The sequence below is a fragment of the Schistocerca nitens genome, chromosome 4 (assembly GCF_023898315.1).
Source record: "Schistocerca nitens isolate TAMUIC-IGC-003100 chromosome 4, iqSchNite1.1, whole genome shotgun sequence".
Lineage (NCBI taxonomy): Eukaryota > Metazoa > Arthropoda > Insecta > Orthoptera > Acrididae > Schistocerca > Schistocerca nitens.
This window is the reverse complement of record NC_064617.1, coordinates 710,408,113-710,431,203: the sequence shown is the minus strand read 5'-3', so window position 1 is coordinate 710,431,203 and position 23,091 is coordinate 710,408,113. Positions and strand designations below refer to the sequence as shown.

The 23,091-nt window shown below is 39.6% G+C and overlaps 1 protein-coding gene across 3 annotated transcripts in view; it reads right to left on the bottom strand.

The window, feature by feature from the left end:
* Positions 1–21,965, bottom strand: part of LOC126252745 (acetyl-coenzyme A transporter 1) — a 78,717-nt gene extending 56,752 nt beyond the window's left edge. The window contains exons 1-5 of one of the 3 annotated variants that reach the window (XM_049953649.1): positions 21,785–21,965; positions 21,444–21,700; positions 11,865–12,163; positions 11,621–11,775; positions 9,423–9,619 (exon numbers count right to left, since the gene is read on the bottom strand). In XM_049953649.1, the coding sequence (XP_049809606.1) occupies positions 9,423–9,619; positions 11,621–11,775; positions 11,865–12,163; positions 21,444–21,656 (864 nt within the window). In that variant the 5' untranslated portion in view covers positions 21,657–21,700; positions 21,785–21,965. Of the gene's footprint in view, positions 1–9,422; positions 9,620–11,620; positions 11,776–11,864; positions 12,164–21,443; positions 21,706–21,784 lie in introns of all 3 variants that reach the window. The other 2 variants (XM_049953647.1, XM_049953650.1) reach the window with 2 other exon arrangements.
* Between the last annotated feature and the right edge of the window lie 1,126 nt (positions 21,966–23,091).

Sequence of the window (23,091 nt, the reverse complement as noted above, 5' to 3'; positions counted from 1 at the left end):
CCATGAGGACAACTGCATTGGCCATGGTATCCGAAAACCCAGTGAGATGGCAATAGAGAAAGTGAGCTAGTGTACCAAAAGACGAAAGGTAAAATAGGGGAAGGTCCCGTACAATATAAAAAATAAATTACAATCGAAATAAAAGTTTGTACTGATAGCAAAATACATTGTCAAAAATTAGAACAAGTGGCTATCAGGATAGACAGTCAAAATTTTCTAAAATATTTCTGTACCTCATTTCTGTCTGGGTGTTCAAGGTGAGCTCGGGAGACTTCAAGACTCGGAAAATCGCTATCTCTTCTACAATATTAAGGTAGTTACCCTCATTCTCCAAATTTATGATCTGCATATTCTCATTTATGTCTGTGATCCAATGTCCTGTGTCATGTATATTGGCACTTAGTGCTGATCGTGAATTCGCACAATTGGTTTGTTCTTTAAACTGAGTTGGAAAACTTCTGCCAATATGGCCTATATATTTGACACCACAATGCTGACGAGAGATGCAGTAGCCACCTAATAACTTAGACATATCACAAAGCACACTTTCCTTATGTCTAACTTTCTGGATGTTGTTCTTAGGAATATAAGATGCAGAGGTATTGTTTTTTGAAACTAGGGATTTGCCTATTCTATCAGAAACACTTCCAAAGAAAGGAACCCTGTGGTACTTTCTTCTAGTGGAATCTGTATTATCGGTTGTGATAAGAGAGCTGAAGGTCTTTGAATGGGATGAAAGTTCTGCCGCTTTGTGATTCCTATTTAGTCTCCATACAATATACCGGTTAATGGTACGTACAAAAATGTTGCAAACATTCGAGGCTTCTATTATTTGCGTTGTTAGAACTCACATTCGAAAGCCTCGGCAGATAACTGACACTATGCAGCCTGTGCAGAAGTGCTCTTAATGTCACCCTCTTCTCCATTCCATAGTAAACTGAATATTGTGTTATATTTTGTTTAATCCCTCCAAAAAATTTTCACAGTCCTGAAAAGAGCCTCTATATAATTAAAATAATGTCATCAACGTACCTTGATATTAGCAAGGCAGTAGTATAATGGAGAACCTATTTCTGTATGGATGCAGTATCTTCAAACATGAAATAATTGAAATTAAAGACTAGTTTGAGGAACTGGACTACTTCGTTGATGTCATCCCATGGTCTTCCGCTATGCTCAGTTGGTTGTTTGGGTTGCTGGAATACATGTTCTTATGTCAAAGAGTACCAACAAAGTGCCCTCAGGTATGGAAAGGTCTGAAAATTATTTTAAATGATGTTATCTCTATTGGAAATATTAAAATTCAGCAGATGTTTGAAATACTTAAAAATTTTTTTGCCCTTCAGTGTTTTCTTAATGTTAGCTACATACTTTGCAGCAGAGTCACACCTACTTTCCTTTATGTTATTTACCTCAATAAACTGGTTAACTTTATCAATGTATTGATCTTGTATAAACTGTCATGAAATCAGTTGTGGTTCCATAAAACTTTCTACAGCCAGAGCACTATCTGATGCCTATATATAAAAATGTGGATGTCTGGCTGTCGTTGCCTGCAATTCAAGATAATACGTATAGAATTCAATTATCTTACATGCAAGGCACTAAATCAAAGTAATTATCTTCCAAATATAACTTTGATGAACTAGTGACTGCAGTGGAATATCACACAAAATGACCACATGGGACTTTATATCTGAAGTGCCAGGATAGTTCCAATACTGCTTAACACATTGTCTCACAAGATTCTCTACAACAATTAAATTTTCACACTCAGTCATGATCAAAAGGCCATATGCAATTATCCACCATAACACCCAGCAAGTAGACAGTAAGATAATAAGCACAGCCATATTTACCAGTACCAGAGTGAGCCATGAAAAAAGCTTTGATCATCTGATCTAACCACTTCTAAACCTGTAGCTACTGTGGCAACTTTTGAGCACTGATCAAAGTCACTCCCTACACAACTTTACATGGCTATACTTTGTAAACATCAGATGACCTAACAATAAAGGTGCTGCTAAGGATGAACTGCCAACATGGTCTGCCTGGAGCCAACACCCATAGACGTCTGCTCAAAACAACAGAACACAACCTGTATTTGTAACTTCTGCTCAGCCTGTTACATCAGACATGTCACTTTTCCTCATGTTAGATGACCATTGGATTGTCTCCCATATAGAGTGAACTGAGACATACAGGCTACAGTAGATTTGTTGAATTAACTTCTTTATTCCAGCCCTCGGCCGTAGTACACCATGAACAGCTTGGTGGAGATGTCCATTTGCCTCTCAGACGAAACAATAAACGACCAGCATTGCTAACAGTGCAAAGAGTGGGGCCAAGCGTGGCATCACTCAAATGCCACTGTCAGTAATGTCTCCGGCTGCGACTGTGATGACAGTGCGGCAGTGCAGTCAACAAATCCACGGAGGTGGCCGGATTGCCCTCCAACACGCAGGCAGCTCTCTGCTCTAGCAGCAGCTGCTTTCATGACTCAGGGCAGGCTGCCCTGCCCCGTGGTCAAACAGTGAACCACGTACTGCATTCCAGGATGTCACTCTGAGTGTCACAGACTCGTGGTATAGGCTGTGATACTGAGATGAAAATATTTTAGTATACAAATGGCTGAGTACTTATTTGCTCCAGACTATGTTCATTTAGGGCTTAATGTACGCACTCTGAACACTTCCGTGGTGGCGAGTGAGGAGAGGCTTCCGTCCTTCCACTAGTGTATTGCAGTGTTGGCTGTTGCTGTACTGCATCCACTGGCTCTGTTTTGAAATGCTTGTCAGCCGTGTTTTGCTTCGCAATGCATAACACTCTTGCCTGCCTGTGGCTGGTTCTGCTGCAACTCGCTTCCAAACTGGTGTACTTTTTGACTGAATATAATCAACACACTGCACTATATTCAGAATTAAGCTACTTTTATGGGTCACAACAGTAACCCACAATTACAACTCACTAGGAGACCTCCTTTTAATAATTTTAGGATTGACCTGTCTTGTACAAAAAGTATTTTTATAGATGGGCTATTTCTTCTCTCCCACCTTGCCACAGCAGGGATGAGACCATCCTGCTATTGGCAAGGGTAACTGGTCCTAAAACATTCGCGGCGCCTCTTTTTCATCCTTCTCTGGAACCCAGCTTTTACCCATTCAAGCGGACTCGTGTATCTCCTGGCCACATCTTGTCAATATGCATGACAATGGTCAAACACAGCTTCCGCTCGCCTTCATGAATTCTGATGCGATGACTGATTAAAATCATACAGCACTCAAAATCAATGTCGGATTTAAATGTGGACTGCTTCAATAGTTTGCAAAATTCCAGTAGCCTATTTTACACTCCGTTCTACAACAAGTTATACTTTCCCTTAACTTAAGACACTAACGTGAACTAGGTTCCTACATGAGCATGGACAGGGAAATAACATGACACTGCTACGTCTCGCATGCAGACTACTGTCCAGCGATTCCCACTCGTTGACTTTGGGAACCTCCAAAGTGGTCAACTCTAGTTCAGTGCAATGGTGCTGCTGCTGATGGAATTCGTACCGCACACCTCAGAGGTAATTGTGGTGAGTGCTTTCAGCCAGTGATATGTCTGATTCTGTCTACAGCCTTCATGCATTAAAGGTGACCAGATGCTGGAGTACCATGGAAAAACTTCACTATAGCTGGTCACTGATGAGGTGGGATGATGAGCAACCTTTTTCACAACATCGAATGATACTTCCTCTCATACAGTCTTCCATTTATTAAGTGAAATTCTCCTTTGTCGGTAAAAGGATTCTATGGTTTTCAGCAATGTTGTATATTCCCTCTGTTCAACAGCAATTCCACTTAATGCAGGAATGACTCAGATTTCGTCCACGACCCTGTGTTCCGCGACAAGACTTCTTCAAAGGTAGTTAGTGTTCTTGTGAATATGTTTCTTGTCATACACCACTGTGACATATTCCTAAAGCCCCAGTGCCGATCTCACTAGTGACTTGTAAGGTTCGTCACACTTGTTAGTTATCATAGAGAATGATGGTCCTTCCAAATGGTGAATGGTTTTCCAGATAAATATGGCTGGAACTCACTGATGGCCCACCACAACTTCAAGCCACTCTTTCTTGGTTGTAGAGTAGTTCATACCAGATATCGACAGTGCTCTGCAACCATAAGCTATTAGTTTTTCAGCACCTTCTTTAATTTTTAATAGAACTGCACCTATTTCATAACCATTAGCATCAATGTGAAGTTCTGACTTGGCATTCTCATCATATAATGCTTGGACAGGAGATGTTAGTGCCTCCTTAAGGGTAAGGTAATATTTTACTTGCACCATGTTACAGGGAAATCCAGCATCTCCTTGCAGCAGTTCTTGCAAAGCAGTGCCTTTGCACAGAAGTTTTACATGAAACAGTGGTAATACGAGCACATTAATACTTTAATGTGCCGAGGAGTCAGAAAGTCGGTGACCGCTATTATTTTCTCCGATACAGGATGGCGTCCTCTGTCACACACTGGAAGCTCTAAGATTTGTATTTCTTGGGCAACGAAGAGGCAATCTTTTGGACTCAGGCAGTTGTCTGAACACACTTCAACACAGTTGTTACTGACTTAGTTGTTGTTCAAATATCTTTGAAAACACAAAAATGTCACCCAGATAGAAAATAGATGTTTATTTAAGGTATCAAAGCAGGTGTCCATCACACACTCGAAGTTGGCTGGAGCATTCCATTGTCCAAACAGCATGACATTGAATATGTAAGGGCCACCAGGAGTTGTGGAAAGCAATCTTTTCCATCATCCTCATCAACTTTGATTTGCCAATAGCCTTACTAAATTTACACAGTTGAGTCTTAATTTGCTCCTCTCCAGCAGTCTAGGTAATCATCAATGCCTGGCAATGTTTAGATGCATTTTTTTGTGATTTTGTTCATTCACAGATAGTCAGTGCACAAATGCCATGTGCAACCCCCCTCCTTCATGAAGACCAATACAGAGGAACAAGGACTCTGAACACTGAATGGTCTCATCTTGCAGTATCTTCTCTACTTCCTCCAGGATTATCCATCATTCAGTTGGTGGCTTCCTATGCAATTACTGGCTAACTGGCAGATAATACCCAGTGTTGACATGGTGTTTTACCGTAAGCCTCTTGGTCTGTCTTTTCTCCACTTCGGATCTGAAAACATCCAAAAATAGGCAAAAAACAGTTAACACTCACATTGTTCCTCGGTCAGATTAGATCCTTTTAGCAGTTCTATACTAGCTTCATCTTCATTGTCTGTATTGGTTGTGGAACACAAGTCTATGACATTAAGGGGCTCTTCTTGGACACACATAGATTTAAGGATGAGCTGTGGCTGCTCATAACAATTAGTGATCCAAAGTTCTCCTTGATCACCTACAATGTTTATGGCCATCGCTGGCAGGTTATTTCTTCTGTGAGCCTGAGTAGCTTTTTGCAACTGACAAAAGCTTCACAGTTTAATTGAGCATCTAGTTTGATGACTGGAACATGTCTCATTGATGACAATGAGTTAACAATGTCTTCAATGCCAAACAAACACCCAGAGCAAGTGCTCGCTGCAATAGCTTTGTTGATCTGGGCCTCTGATCTTCCAGTCTATGACTGATAACATTATGAATACACTCTGACAAGAACACAGATTCACAGGACTCTGTTCTGTTGTTGGCACTCTTGCAATAGATGTTCCTGTTGGCTGGACATAATTCTCATTTGTGACTTTCTGCACATTCACTTCTGTACCATAGAATGTACTCTTCTTTAGATGTTGACAATGAGTATTCAACACTACCGAAAAGGAAGCCCGAGCTGACTAGCACCTGGACAGGTTAGCTGTCGATGATGTTGTCAATGAAATTTCCTAACATGTTTATGACTGTCATCCATGGAAGATATCCATCCGTAGTGGCCTCACCATTAGATATAGTTGCTCAGCTTAGAATCCTCCATTCTGACGTATGTCAGACCTCTGTATGATGACAAGGAATGACCATGGCGAGTTGGAGAACTACCTCGTCCTGGGCACAGCAACAGACTTCATCAAACTGGTTGACAATAATTGTCTGCAGTTAATTGGTGAGAACAGAACTGTCATGATAGTTGACATCTGCTAACATAGTTGTCATTAAAAAACCTCTCCTCCTTTTTGTGCAATAGTGCACAACATGTACAAGGTGTCCACAGTGAAAAAGTATGTTTTCCTCTGCCCTCCAAATGTCTGTTCTGTGGGGCATTATACTTGGAGTAGAAGTTGGTTTTACCTGCGTTGTTTGGGTACAAGATTGTCGTTCAATGGCTGTGGCATTGAGTTGGCAGAGTATGTTCTGATGGGGGTGATCGGTGTTAAAGACTGATACATGTCTTCTTCAACATCTTCTATTACTTCCTGATGTACAGGGTCAACATTTATGGCTGCTATCTTGTGCTTACTCAGCCTGACATTTCTGGCTCTATCTCTTCTCTTACAACCTGGCATATGAGAGAGGAGAGGACACTGTGGTCTTCCACAACTGCCATAGGGATCACAATTGGGAGTTGGTCATTTTTTTTTTTTTTGTCCAATTCTTTTCTGTTGAGTTTCCACACTGCACTGGCAAAACATGATGAATCCCTCTGTGGTTGTGACCAGCTTTTATCAGAAGGAAGAGTTGTTACATGTCTTCTGAAACTCTTTCATCAAATGTGAGATATTGTCAGCTTCACAATTCAAATTTGCAGTTCGGTATGAAAGTTATCTCACTTACTGAGCTTCTCTTCCCTCTTCTCAAATCACTGCTGAGCTCTGCTGTGAAGTAGAAGTAAACATTTGGAAAGAATAGGGGAATCAAGTATGTGTGAAAAACTTAAGGACAAAATTAACTTTCACATGATGTATCACTGCCACATAACATAGTTCGATGAAACTTGCACCATACATAAAAACAACTGGTACGGTACGGTAATAGAAGGTAACTGGAAGAAATACAAAATGAGACAAACAGAAATGATACATTTATTCAGAGGTAATAGCTACAATGAAGCCCCCTGAACATCACAAGAGTGGGAAGTGGTTCTTAAAAGGATGTGTGATCACCACAGACGGTGATGCATGCTCTGCAGTGTGCTCCCTTACTGGTCACAAGGTTGGTTAGGAGTTCTTCTTGTAGGGTGTTCTATATCACCACCAGTGCAACTGTCAACTGCTGGATGATCACTGGCACATGTGGCTGTGCAGAAATGTGTTTCCCCAAATGCATACCAAACATGCTCAACGTGATTTAAGCCAGGAGAATGTGCAGGCCACAACATTCACAAAAATCCACTTTGTTCCAAGAGCCTGTGCAGTTCAATGTGGTTCGCACATTGTCATCCACAAAAATGAAGTCAGGGCTGAATGAACCCCTGAAAAGATGAACGCGGTAAGTAGTACAGTGTCAAAATAACATTTAGCAGTGGGTATACCATGTTCACAAATTTGGAAGTCAGTATGCTCATGCAACATTACGCCTCTCCACACCGTAGCACTCTAACCACCAAAACGATCATGTTAGACAATGTTCCTCGGTGTTTCACCTGTTCCCATTTCTCCCAGTGTGAGAGCACATCCAGAATAACTACTCAGACTAAATCTGTTTCCATACAAGAAGACAATGCAGCTCCACTCTTCTTTGGTCAAGTTCCTATACACCTGGCACCATTGCAAACAGTTCTGCTTATGTAAAAGTGTCTATGGAACAGAACATCCTGGTTGCCGGACAAAGAGACCACATCCATGCAGCTGCCGTGTCACTGGAGAGCACAAAATTTTGTGCCATCCATTCCTGTTACATGAGGTTGCAACTACATCTGCTATTTGATGTGGGTCCCTTCTTGCCTGCTGCACATTGTAGTGATCATCTGCTGCTGTAGTTGACAGTGGTTGATCAACTTTTTTCCTTCTGGCAGCTGTGCCCATTGTTAGGAATGTTTCCCAAGCATGTGAAACAATGCTGAGCAGTACCAAATTCTTGGGGTTACACTTGCCACACTTCATCCTTCTTCCAGTTTCCTGATGTTTCTTTGCCATGTGAAGTCATCCAAATGCTGTCTCAAGGCAATGGTGAAATGAAGAACACCATCAAAGTGCACCATTGCTGTTCACTGATTGACACAGTTTTTCCCCATTTCTCCTACTGGCTTGTGTTGCAGGGAACACCCCATTTGGCACTGTTTTCACTCAGACCTCATGTGGTGTTACGTTCAGCTTTCTGCGCATGACTGGGAAACCTCTGGCAACATGCTCATTCAATTTCACTCATGTTCTCAAAGTTGGTAACATGTTATGTTACTGTATCTGTATCACACTTAAGTTTTGCAGAGCAGCGTATTTCTATGCAGTTTCTGTGACCTCACATCTGTTAAACTGGTGAGGAGAGGCATGTTTATAAATAAAGATTAGAGAGATGCTTAAGCCAGTTCAGAGTGAGCTGATGTTAAGGTAGGTCACTCAGACCTACAATACTTTGATTTCTAAGAATACCTTCCAAAAGTACATAGGAAACAATGGGAAAACAAGGTTTATGGCTGTTGTTACTGTTAACTTCTATAGTGAACTATGTTTGTGAAACAAATATTGTGGTATTATTACATGGTTAATATTCACACAGAACAAGCAACTCTAGGGCCAGACTCCTGAAATGGATTGTAGTCAGTTTACTTTATGATTTATTACTGATGATCCATATGTTAGATTTGTGGTGTCATAGCAAGGGGCCTCAGAATTTAAGTTTTTATCGGCCTCCAGTATAGAAAACATCACAAGATGGAGACTGTGAACTCATTTTTATACCTTGGTACAGTGCTGACAGAAAATGGTGGGTCTGGAGAAGACGTGAAGAACCATATAAAGAAGGTAAATGCTGCCTTCGTACAACTGTATCCAATACGTTAAACAGAATCATCTCACACAAAACAAAACTTTGTATTTTTAATACAAATGTGGATGCTGGCTCCATATCGGCGAAAGCTACAAAGTAGACAAGAACATAATGTCACAGCTTCAGAGCTTCATAAATAGCTGTCTCTTGCAGACCATGAATGTTTGATGGCTGGAAAAAATAAATAATGAGGAACTCTGGAGGAGAACAAATCAGATACATGAGAGAAAGTGGTGGTAGTTGGGTACACACTAAGAAAGTGACATGGAGGAATTGAGAAGCAGGCACTGGAATGAAATCCCCAGGAAACAATTAAGAGAGGCAGGTCCAGAAATAAATATAAGAACACACCAGAAGGGAAAGCAAAGAGAGTTTGCAAGACCAGGTCAGAATTGAGGGACATGGCCAAAGATGGGGGGGATGGCAAGTTCTCTTGGGGCCACAGCAATTAAATTGGGTAAGTCAAAATATTTCAAAATAGCAAAGCCGTGTGTTACTCACCTTGCTAGTTAACAGAACAACAATGGTTGTACGGACTGCAGGCAGACGTACTATATCCCACAACAACTTATACGTCTCTTTGACACCTAAATCAGTGTCATGTGGTTCATTTCCTTCACGACATGGAATCTCATGTTTGAACAGGCCAACAAGTGTTGTTGTGACTAGAAATACTAGTCCCCAGAAGTACAGAAAACCTGTAACACACAAACGTACCATTATATTCATTTTGCAAAGCAACAAGTATTGCTAACAGAATGGATAAATGTATCATTGTTTCAATTATTTTTGTAAGTCTAGCCTGAAGGATACAATAACAATAAATTAAAAATTAAGTTACCAGAAGTAAGATGGCAATCAGGTGTCACCAGCATGGCTACAAAACACTACAAAACACCAAAAGAAAAATTCACTTGATAAAACTACAATTACAATGAGATAGAAAGGCTGACCAAGACTTACATTCAGGAGGAGAAATTCCAAATACAGTTGACAATCACAAATAAAAGGTAGGTATGGAGAAGGGGGCGGAGGGCCTTGCTTTGGAACAGTTAGTTCCTTTGCAAGGGGAGGAAAGAGGAATAGGTTGGAGAAGAAGAGCAAGTCACTTAGGCTCCAGTTTGAGAAGAATCTATCTGTAGTGATGACAGGGGTGACAAAGATGAGCAGCTTTACTGCACTGTGGAGAAAATTGGGTTGGACTGAAAGGATAGAACAGTTTATGAATTGCACAAACATCAGAGCACAAAAATTGTTTTGAATACAGTAAAGAAGATCCAATGCTGATCAAAAATCCACAGGGGAAAATAAATCTAAACCTCCTCTTTCTTGTCCTTTCAGCTGCATTCATGTGTGTCAAATTTACATGCTATCAATTTCCGAGCCCAGTGGATCCATCTTCAGGAACTTAAAAAGGATGCAGAAATCAATAAATTTATTGATTAAGCACATGACAGAACGGTTTTTCATATACTTTTCCATGGGGCATTTAACAACAGTACAGGACATATCAAAACTAGACAGCAAAAAATATAATGGCTTATAAGTGTAAAGGAAAATAACGTAAAAGTAAGAGGGCAAAGCACTTACTACAAGGATGTGGAAGTAAAAGTATCAATTCAAGCCCAAAGACTCCTCAATAATGACAATTTATTACTATTATCACTCAAAAGCCTTTAAATTTGTTCTGGCACTACAGATGGAACAATATAGCTGTGCATGTGTAGGTGTGTCTACTAGGAAGGACACTCCAAAATCTTAGTAACACTTTTAATCTTCTTTGTTCTTTGAGATGCAGTCTGTCAATCTTTTTTATCTACCTACCAACCACTCAATGTCTCAAGTAGGGTGTATATGGTGGATAGTTACCTTTACTTCTTCAATTAGTTGTCTTACACACAGGATTTTCAAGGAACATAAACACAGCTGTAGATTGGGAATGACAGCGTAACAACATATCTCGTAAAGGAATATGGCTATATAATTTACGAAAAGTATGTTCACAAGACTAAAAGGGTAAGTTCTTACCAAACTAAAGGAAGTTTTAACAATGTGTTTGAAAATAAGTAAATAGAGAAACATCATTTCTTGCACCTGTGTCTCTCTCTTTCTGCTTGCATTATGTGGGTCTCTCTTATCCTGGATCCTGGTTAACCATTAAGAAGGAACTTCTTGACCAAAAAGCTGTAACTGCTGTTATATAGTTTTATATGTTTGCATTAGCTGTGCAGGAAATTTTGTTCCCTGAAAGTACATATTGGCCACCCCCAACTGCCTCTTTGTGAATAAAAGTGATGTCTTTCCAAGAACGTAACATGACACATAAAACAAAAATGGTGTACCTTGCTTCCACAATTCAATAACCCCACAGTAGAATCTAGTCTCATTCACTTCTACTTTGTCAGTATCTACATAGCAAAACCTTTCTTCCTTGTTTAAAAAATAATCTTTTTCACTAATGTTCCTTTACTTCGATTTTGACTGCTGTTTGCCACGAAAACTAGATTTGACATAAGGCAATAAAGTAGATCTAAAGCTGCGATGCTATGTCACAGTTCCTGAAGCTTTCAGCTGTCATTCCTTTATGGTTCCATGTGAATCTTTCTTTTCGTTTCTTGTATGTCACAAGATTAGAAGAGAACAACAGGGTCAGTTTTTTTTTTTCCATAGTACGTACATAGTTAATTTGTATACAATACCTGATAATGTTACTAATCCCTGAGGTTCTGGCTCAGATCTAAGGTATGCATTACAGAACTCAGCTGATTCTAATCCCATAAACACAACATATCCTAAGAAATATCCAGCAGTCTGTCCAACACTGTTGCAAGTTGAGGCATGTCCTACATTGTTCCTGCAAGATTGTAGAGGAAGTCACATTAATTTAAATAGCAGAAGAAACAGTAAATAATTACAATTAACTTGTTGCTGCAACATAACTACCTCTTGAGCATGGTGAGAGCCCATCCATCAACTGCAATATCTTGTGTGGCCGCTAAGAAGTTGAGACAGAAGAAAAATGCTGTCAAGGTCCCAGTACTAGGGCCATTTGTTCCTGCAGATTCTCCTTCAAGCCAGTGTTCTACATTAGCTGATAAGAACATCATGAAAAAACCAATCAGGTACTGAGTTGGTACCAGCCATGACTTTCGTCGACCAAAGCGTGTGGAGAAAACCGAGTCCACAATTGGGGCCCACAAAAGCTTCAGGCTAAATGGCCAATGCGCAAAACTAAATTCAGCCTACAAAAATACACAAGAAGAATTTTATGTAAAAAGTTAATAGACTGACCAAACCGTCTTATTAAAAAGTTTACTAATTACTATTTACCTCCTGAGGAAGAGAATAAGCTTTAGACATTTACACTGCTTTACTAACATTATGCTAAGGAGTGTTCCACAGACAGAATACTCATAACTTTTACTCACACTGCAAAGAAGTTACTTATACTGAAATAGTTGACTTCAGCACTGAAGGGAGGCTATTACATTGACATTACAGTAACCAGTGTTTCTATTGCAGAATATTGCTTAAGGGGAGCCGGAACGATGAAAATGACAAAATTAATGTTTTTTGGGTTTTTTTCCATTATAAAATTATTTGGAATTATATGAATAAAACAAATCAAGAAATATCCAGCAGTCTGTCCAACACTGTTGCAAGTTGAGGCATGTCATACATTGTTTCTGCACCCTTCTAAGTGAATTCTAAGTGTGTTTTTTATCACTGCAAAGTTGACGTGCCGCGTAAACGGTTGCAGCAACTTTGTGTGTGACCTCTGATGGCACCACTTGCTGGTTGCAAGCAGGGTATCTTTGCGGAATTAGACAGTGTTTTGTTTTCCAACGTTGTATGGCTTGATCTTTGTGACAAGTGACTGTTCATATTGGTACACATAAATGCTATACCATGTGTGTTGACCTGGTGGAGTTTGCTTTGTGTTGTTTAGCTGTTCAATTTTGCGTATTTGACTAAGTTTGCTCGTCCTGTTTTACGTATTCAGTTTGTGGATATCCATATGCCCCGTTTCAGCAATCGAGTGTTTAAGAAAAGGCACAATGAGTGGAAGAAGAAATCTTTTGTTGTTTTGAAGGGAGATGCTGCTCAGACTGCTTTGCCAACTACTCCAAATGAATGTGATAGACCTTCTTCCAGTAAGAAACTTTGTGACAGCAAAGAAAAATTTGAAAACTATGAAAGTGACAGTAATGATGTGAATGAAATAATTAACATTTCCTTGCTCTCTAATATTTTGAAACATAACGTATTATGCCAAGTTTGCAAAGAAAGAGGACTGGAATTGAAAATAACTACACACATTGGTTTGGCATGTAAAATGTTACTGAAGTGTAACAAATGCGCTGCAGAAGTTTCAGCTGAAGAAGCTGTGACAGATAACGTGAATTGTAGAGATTTAACTGTTGCTTTACATGGATCATGGCAACGCAGAAGTCATAAATCTCTAAATGGAGTTGTGACAGCTACCAGTGGCGACAGTTGCAAAGTAATTGATGTTGCTATTCTCTCAAAATATTGTAGATGTAAGGGCAATACCAAGGATGAACACAGTGAAAGTTATGAAGCAAATTTTCACGGCACGAGTGGAGCGATGGAAGTAGAGGGAGAGAAAGCAATTTTTTCCAGATCACAGAAGCGGTATAATGTATGATACACTAACTATCTAGGAGATGGTGATTCTAAGGGATACAAAGCTGTCAAGGAACTCAAACCTTATGGCAATGAAATTCACATTAAAAAACAGGAGAGCATTGGACATGTGCAGAAGCGCATGGGGGATCACCTGCGCAAACTAAAGCAGACATTAGGATCCCAGAAGCTTAGTGATGGTAAGACCCTTGGAGGAAGAGGAAGATTGACAGATGAAGCAATTGACATATTGCAGAGGTATTATAGGTGTGCAATTAGGCAAAATACAAGAAGCATTGAGCATATGAGGAGAGCAGTATGAGCATTATTTTTTCACACTGAATCAACAAATTAGCACCCACAACATGCACTTATTGGAAAAGTGTTTACATGGGAAAACACAAAATCCAAATGAAAGTGTAAATAATTTAATTTGGATTAGGATTCCCAAAAGAGTGTTTGTACAGATAAAAACATTGAATTTTGGAATGTATGATGCAGCAGCAATGTGCAATGAAGGAAACCTTATCAAATGTGATGTGCTGAAACGTTTAGGTTTCCAACCAGGACACAACACCATTTCCACAATGCGCCTAATTGATGAAGAAAGACTAAGACGTGCAGGAAGGAGAGACAAAAGCCTACAACATGCAGCAAAAGGGAAGAAAAGACCAGTGAAAAGGAAACTAACAGTGGAAAAAGAAGAGGATGCTGATAATCCATCATATGGGGCAGGAATGTATCAAAAAACTTTGGAAGCTGTTTCCCATAACTTTAAAATTTTCATCTTTGAGGAACATTTTCTAAAAAACTGCTAACAGTATATCAATGAAATTTATACACAATATTGTTTACTTCTTTTCCTTCATTTTTATAACAAATTCTAAAAAAAATACTGTATAATTCAAAAATTATGGAAGAAAAAGTGCAAAATTTTAGAGAAAAAAAATAAGCATCTGTTTTAAAAAAATTGTAAAACAAAAACCAATAAATATTTCTTAACATGGCATTTTAACTTCGTAGAGAAATATTCACTGAAAATGTAGTCCAAATTTCAGAGCAATATGTTTAATGGTTCTAGAAAAAATGTTCCTTTTATTTGCTAAAATTAACATGGAGGAGATGGATCATTCTGGCTCCCCTCAAGTGTGTGGGGACCATACCAAGTAGGTCTACCAGGGAAAACAGTCATAGGTTTGTTTGACACAAGGGAGATTGTCACAAAGAAGCTGAATAACCTAAACTGGCAGATGATTAAAACCAGATGCCAACTATCTTGTTTCAAGTATAAGCATTAAATGAGAAATCTAGGAATATATTACATAGGGACCATGGAGACAAGTTTAAACTACATTATATCGAGCACAAAAGCTTTTAAGATATCATCCTTCCTGTGCTCCATATGTGATTGGAACAGAAAGATGTGTGGCTCAATCGAAATTTGCAGTACCACCCTTTGTTCTGACCCATGATTTAACTGTGTTGTGTGACATCATTATGATATGGGAAACTTTGAAATGAATTGTGTTTACAGAGGGCAAGTTGGAGTAAGTGGTGATGCTCTCTAGTGAGGGATCTTCATATTTCTAAGTTGTTTGTGAGTGATTTTCGTTTGGTGTTGGACTTAGTGTGTGTGTTTTGGAAGTTTGTTTTTGTTGACTTCTCAGTGAGTTATTTTACTGTTGTTAGTTATTGTCCACTAATTTGTTTTTAGTTTTAGAATTGTAAGCTCACTGTGCTGTTAATGGTTTGAAATTTAATTTTTTTGTTTTTCATTTGGTACTAGGTACGGGTCTGCAGTAATTACCAACTTTGGACGGTGATTGAAAACACATGTATTATTGCTCCATTAAGTTTCGGGAATGCAGCCGCATAAATTCTGCTTCTTCTTCTAATATTTCGGCTGAAAGGTATACAGCCGAAATATTAGAAGAAGAAGCTCAGAGAGAGCGGCTCTCTCTGAAGATGGCTGAAAGGTATACAGCCGAAATATTAGAAGAAGAAGCAGAATTTATGCGGCTGCATTTCCGAAACTTAATGGAGCAGTCTTTGCGCCGCGAAAACCTGAAGATTCACACATGTATTATTCTTTGGACAGTCATCTGGGTTTGCTTCACATTCATGCCCAGTTCTAATTTTTGACAGTTCACTTTTACTGTTGGTTGTCACGTGAGAATCTAACAAATTAAGAGATTAAACCTTGTTAACGTGTGTCATGTGAATCTCAGCATATTTATGTCTGAAATGATGAAAGCAGGCATTTAAGTGGCACAAAAGCAGATCATAAGCAATACACAGAGTGTAACAGTGATTTTGCGTAGCTGTGTTAAGTGAAACTAGACAAATGAACAGCTTTTATGCCTGAAGAGGCCTTACAGAAGCAAATTAAGCATCTGCAAAATTAAATTGCTGCAGCAAATGACCTAAATTTATACAAGTACAACAGTTTGCCCGCTGCGTCTTACGTGGTTCCCATTCCTAAGATGAAAACACAGATACCGAAGTTCCTACCACAGAAAGCTGAACTGTGGTTCACAATGTGAGAATTGACATTTACGTAAAACAGAGTTACTAATGGTTACACAAAGACTGCGGTAGCAGTTAACAGCTTGGATGCTCGAGCAGTCGAAATGGTGTCTGATGTTATTTTGAAACCACCCTCACAACAATATCTTCAGCTGATGAACACTTTGGTTTGATGTAATTGTAAGTCACTGGATCAATGAAAATTGCTTCAGTTCAAGTGTATCAGCAATAGAATGCAATCTGAATTGTGGTGACATCTGAGGAACATTGTGGAAGAGGAAGCAATGTAAGATAAAACTCTATGACATGTATGGCTGCTGCAAGTATCACTTTCAATGAACAAAAAGGGGGCATTCTACTGTGGGGCAGGTGAGTACCTCAGCATTAACTCAACTAGCTAGAGAGATCACCACTGTGGAGACCAGGGATATATGGCATATGCAACAGATTAAGATCCATGAGCAGCTCCTAAGTCTTAAATACCAGATGGGCGCAATGCATAAGCAATTGCTAGGACTGGTGATGAGTAAACGGACCTGCACAAGATAAAAGAAGAGGGGTATCCAACCAACCAGCAGAATCAAACAGTTGGCCAGATAGTAAATGGAGGACAAAATCACCACATACATTGGCACCACAAGCATTTTGGTAATCAGATCACATGATGCACATCTCCCTGCCCATTCCGAAATTGCCTCAGCAGTCTGCAGTAGGCACAGCAGGCCAAACAATTCCATACAAGTTCCAAAGTGTAGGTGAAGGAATTGATACCACATCTGCAGATGCCAATAGGAAGTAGTGAAGACTCAGCACTCAAGATGGGCCCAGTTATTTGTGAGCAATTGACAGCATCCATACAGTGAAGTAAGCGTGCCCACTCACATTATGGCATCTGTCCAGGCAAAATAAGACTGCCATGGTGGGTGCAATTCTCTATCTTGCAATAGTTAACAACTCACCCATCTTATTTTGAGTGTGAAGTGACAGTGAACCTGGGCTACAGTATAAAGTTCAAGTGGCAGGTGTTAGTGAGTCAATATTAGATACAGACTTCATATGCTACCGATGACTGGAGATAAAGCTAGGAACAGTGAAGTGGTAACAGGCGTTACAGACAGAAATGCTAACAATGGTTCGGTTGGTCCAGAAGCTAGACAAGAGATTGTTGGTCAATTACAGAAAGTATTGCATACCACAGCACATCACATTAAGAAGACGACTGGCCAACCAGTCTCACCGGCCAATGAGACTAGCACCAGGCTGCTTCTTTGCAGCAAAGAAAGAATATGAAGTGATGTTACACGCAGGCGTCATATGAAGGTCTGACAGCTCCTCTGCATTACCATTACACCTAGTGAAAAAGAAAGATGACACCTGGAGACCCTGCGGGAATTATAGCATTCTAAATACACAAACAATTCCCGACTGCTGTCCAGTACATAGCCTAAGATATTTCACGAATGTGTTAGCTGGTGCTACAGTTTTCAGTGTGATGGGCTCTCTTCGAATATCTACATATGCCATTTGGTTTAAAGAATGCTGCTCAGTCATGGCAGAGGTTTGTAGATGAAGTACTAAGGGGCTTGGATTTCTGCCTAAATGATATTTTGTTATTTTTGATTACGGCTGAATTACACGAGGAACATCTTAAGACAGTGTCAGACAGAATACATAAATATGGCCTGGTAAAAAATGAGGCAAAATGTGTTCTGCATCAAGAACAGGTGGCCTCAGCTACTGATTTAAACCTCTTAAAGAGTAATATAGGTCATTAAGAGCATTCCTCAGCTGAAAGTTTACCAGCAATTAAGATGAATCTTGGGGGTCATCAACTGTTACAGACATCACCTAGCCAGCGCAGCAGAGATACATGCACAGCTGACAGAAGCACTGGCAGGTAACAACACTACATGCAGGTGTCCCTACCATGGACAACCGCAAGGCAGCAAGCCTTTGAAATGGTAAGGGCTAGTTTGTAAACAGCAATCCTCTTATCCCATCTGGTCCACAATGCACCATTAGCAATAGTGGTGGATGCCAGCCAACAGGCTATCGAGGGAGCTCTCCATCAGTATGTCAAGAATAGTTGAAAAACTTTGGGGTTTTTCTTTCAGAAGCTGATGAAGTCCCAGACTAATTGGATTGCATAAATTAAGAGCTGCTTGCCATTTATTTAGCCATATGACACTTCTGTCCTTATGCTGAAGCTACACCATAAGCCAATCACTTTCACTTATAGATTTGTGGACAAAGATTGTTCGCCCTGGCAGTTCTGCCAGCTTCAATTCATTAGGCAGGCAACTACAGATATAAGACACATAAGAGAGGCAGGAAATGTGGTGACCGATTTTTTTTCTAGAGTCAGAAAATCTCTTTGGCAATAAATTATGATCAACTAAGGGCAGCACAAGCTATGGAAGAGTAGCTACAACAATACTTGCATGATGGTTCCATAGCTGTTCAGCTCAAACAAGTACGGTTGCTAGGTACAAAGGATATTATTTGATGTGATGTGTCTAGATCCTCACCTAGCCTATCCATGCCTGGAATTCTACAAAGAGCAGATTTTGACAATGTTCACAATCTCATCCATCCCATTGCAAATGCCACCATTAAACTGATGATCGAGAAATTTGAGTGCTCAAATATCAAAAAAAGACTGTTACCACTGATCAAGAGCATGTCAACAATGCAAAGTTGGCAAACATATTCATGCCAATGGAAGAATTTCCTGAGACAACAAGTCATTTCTCTCACATTCACACAGATCTTATTGGCCCACTTCTGCCATGAAATGAATATCTTTATATATTTACAGCTGCAAACAGATATACATGTTGTATACAATACTTTCTGTAATTGACCAACCATCTCTTGTCTAGCTTCTGGACCAACCGAACCATTGTTAGCATTTCTGTCTGTAACGCCTGTTACCACTTCACTGTTTATCTCCAGTCATGTTGGGGGGAGGCAATGTCAACTGGTCATATTTCAGCAGAAATCACAGCTGAGGCCTTCCTTAAAACACTGATTTCCCGTTTCAATTGCCCGGCAGACATCATGAAAGACCACGGCCAGCAATTTCTACCGATACTGTTTTTGGAACTGTCTAGATTGTGGAGGCTCCAGTATCATCATACAACCTACTATCAATGCGCAAACAACAGGATGATAGAGCGATGACATAGAACACTGAAAGCTGCACTTAGGTGTCTTAAGAACACAGGGACAGCTGTACTACCACTGGTTTTGCTGGGGCTTCAGATAGCCTTTAAGCTGGGCATTGAGGCATATCTACCATAAAGAGGGTTTATGGAGAGGGGCACCTGCCATCGGAATTTTTTCAGTGACACTGATGCAAACAGAGATGGAGCTACCACATATGCTGCAACAAGTCAAGCCCAAATAGCTAAGCAGCATTACACTCAAGCATCCCATCGTGGAGATCTGAGAGCAATGATGCTGTGAACAAAAACAGTACATCCACCTTTGCAACCATGGTGCTCTGGCCTTTTCCAGGTGCTAATATGTGAGGAACATAAGGTCAGATAATTTACAATGACAAGCCAATGATGGTGTCATGAGAACAGGTGAAACCATCACATTTGCTACTCCATGTGTACCCACACAAAAACAAGATACTTTGATTCTACACCAGCAACCTTGAGTCAACTGGCTAGTGTTACTTGTCTGCCTAAAGCAACATAACACTCGCCTCAGCCAACAAGCCCAGATGAAGTGCCAAAGACACTAGTTACTTACACGAGAACAGGTTAAGAGATATGACATAAATACCTACACATCATAGGAGCTCCCTCTACCACAGGGAGGTAGTACATGAAAAATTATCACCACTGAAAAGATTGTGGTAGTTATCTGATGGCGTGTACACTGAAATATGCATTTATGGTGACAACATACATCTCACAGTGAGTTGTCTCTCGAATGTAGAAAGCCAACAGAGTTCTTCAATTAAAAACAGTGCAATGACTTAACATTACATGTGGCTATTTTATCGACAGTGAATTCTAACACAACCTAAAATACTAAATTTCTGGCTAAAAGTCATGAAGTGACCCCTCTTTGCATTTTTCATATTTTATGTAACTATATCTGTACATAACATGCATCAAAACACTATTCTGAGGCTTGTTCACCATCTAATGCACTGTTACCAAATCTGCCATCCAGTTTTAGCTTTTATCATGAAAAGTGGGTTTGAATATGACATGAACGTAAACATTAGGCAATGTTACAGATAGATCTGCTACCTCAACTTTATTTAGCATTCAAATTCATTAGCTTTCCCAATTAACAACCAAACTGTAGGCTTCCAACCTAACCCACACAACACTGTGCTGTGCTACACATCATGCAGTCTTTACAACCAAAATTTTGTGTGTGGGTGTCTGGGTGGGGGAGGGGCTTCTAATATCACACTTTAGCCAATTTCTGTGAAGAGACGATTCAATGGACTGGGAGAAATAGCCCATCAGATTGTTGCTTAATTTAGTCTTTATCTCCACCACATTATCTACATGATGTTTAATGTGCTCTGATATGTTGCTGAAGACACATCCCGTGCTGCTTGAACTCTTTACAGAGGTTGTTGTAGTCCTAGTATATTATTGACAATTTCACTATCTTTTGAGGAAAAGGAAATACTGGTAATGACAAAGGACATTTAACTGCATAGTTAGGCCTATATGAATTCAAGGTTTGTTTTTTCCTTACATGTATAAAGAAAACTAGAAATTACTGCCATAAGTATCAGTTTCATTAATTACCGCTAGTCAAAATACACTTGTATACTTTACAAAAATAGACAGCAGTGGTCGCTTTTGCCTGTTACTGTACAGCTTGGATCTTCCACATCATAGAGAGCTCTACTTCTGTAAGGACTTTACAGAACAGAGTAACGAGCAAAGATACACAATCGGATTTTCCACATGATAAATATCAAGTCTTTTGAGGTGGTACAACTTTTATTCTAATTTCTGTTGAATGCACTGCATAACACTGAAACGCTGGTTGTCTGTCTTTTTCTCTGTTAGCCTGTTAAACCCTGTAAGTATCGGTAAAAACAGTACCCGCTGCTGTCAGTTATTTGAATTAACGATAATATATACGTCAGCGAAGAGATAATTTTATTTTTGGACGGAACAGCTGTTTCCGTTTATTACTATGCAGCGTAAACAATAACACAATATTTTTATTTTATTTACAGTTTCGGCGAGTTGTGGTCATGTCTTTCTAACTCATATCGAACTGAAATTTTTCTGTATTAATTTCGCATTAATGTGAAAAAAAGACACGAATTAAAATTATATTTGGTCGCAATTAGCTTACTTGTTGTCGATAGCTCACGCCTCTGTTTCGGAGATACATAGGGATTGCCGCAGTAAGCCCAATAGGGATTCCTTGTAACAAGTACAGAAAGAACAGAATAGCGATATTTTTTTCATCTCCTTTGATGTCACTTCTCTTTTCTGGTAGATATCCGTCTTCTATATCAGTCGAGTGATTCCTCACTTCCGTCCCTGTTCGTTTACGGGTGCTCATCTTGTTATTCGCTGAGTAACTTTCAGTATCGTCGTACTCCACCTGTCAACTAAGTACACGTAATCAATGCACACCGATATATGTCAGCAACAATCCACGCCTGCAATACACATCACTGCAGTATCCAGGTTAACATGTTATCACATCATGCATCCTTGTCAGGGTGAAAATTGCTTATTGTCTGACACGCACAGACATTAGCAAACGCCACTGAAAACATAATTCACCAACAACACAATACAACTTCTCTCCCACTCTCTCTCAAACCAAAACATTATCACATGTGTAGCGAATAGAGCGACGAACATAAATCAGTGCTGCCAACGTCAACTTCTGCGTACTCAAAACAGCCAGTGTCAGGATTTCTGAACGCGTTCTTCACGTCAGGCAATAAACTTGTCTCATTTACCAAAGATTCGTATTTTCTAGGGACCGAAACCTAAAACAGTACAATTTTTTCAACTTTATTGTATAACTGTATAATTTACACGTCCAACGTTTGTTGTCTACGTATCCAATAAACGCAAATAAACCGAAAATACATGTTCACGATTTCACATCTTCACAGTTATAATCTGTTTAAAACGCATGATTTTGTGAGGAAAGTGGAGGTTCTAGCTGTGAACAACAAAGGACAGGCGTTACGCGAATAATCGAAAATTGTAACAGTTGCCATAGTCTGTGAACTGTATACACGGAAAATATTCTTTGTGTACATTGCACAAAATCATACAGCACATTCAACACTAGACTGAGTCAAAAGCTCTAAGTCGATACAATGATTGAGCACACGTGTATTAGGTTACACATTAACTTTTTGTGTCCTTTTCCAACGATTTTGTTCCATCATAAGCGCGTAAGCTCCTTCGCAAGGCCTATTGTTGCTTTAGTGAAACCTCTCACAACGGCTGTATTTCGCCATATCTGTAATAAAGACTACTATCACCACTTTACAACTCTGGCTTCGAGGTGAGCCATTCATCGCTCAGTATTGGTGTACGTACAACTAATTACAAGGAGGAGTCGAGGAAATGCGTGTGTTTCGCTACTGAATAACTACTGCTGTTTTATTTACAGAAAAAAGTTTTAAAGTATATAATAACAGTATGTTATTGCATTTTTCAAATCAACACACCGGTACATTAACTGAATCTTATATTTGAAAACGGGTATCAGTTCGTAATTCGGTGCTATTAAGTTTGCTGTTGCCCCGTGGAACTGCCTCCACACAGTGTGTCACTCTGCCTGCCGCTGACAGTACATGGAAGAAACTATTTGATTCTGACAATTACATCACTAGATTAGGCGTAGGGGTGTAGACTTCCTTCAGCGCCAGGTGTATATTATTTCCGAACTGGGGCAAAAACTTGATATTGGTGCCCCCCCCATCGAGCATTTCAGATAGAACGTAAAAATTTAAAAAAATTGAAAAATA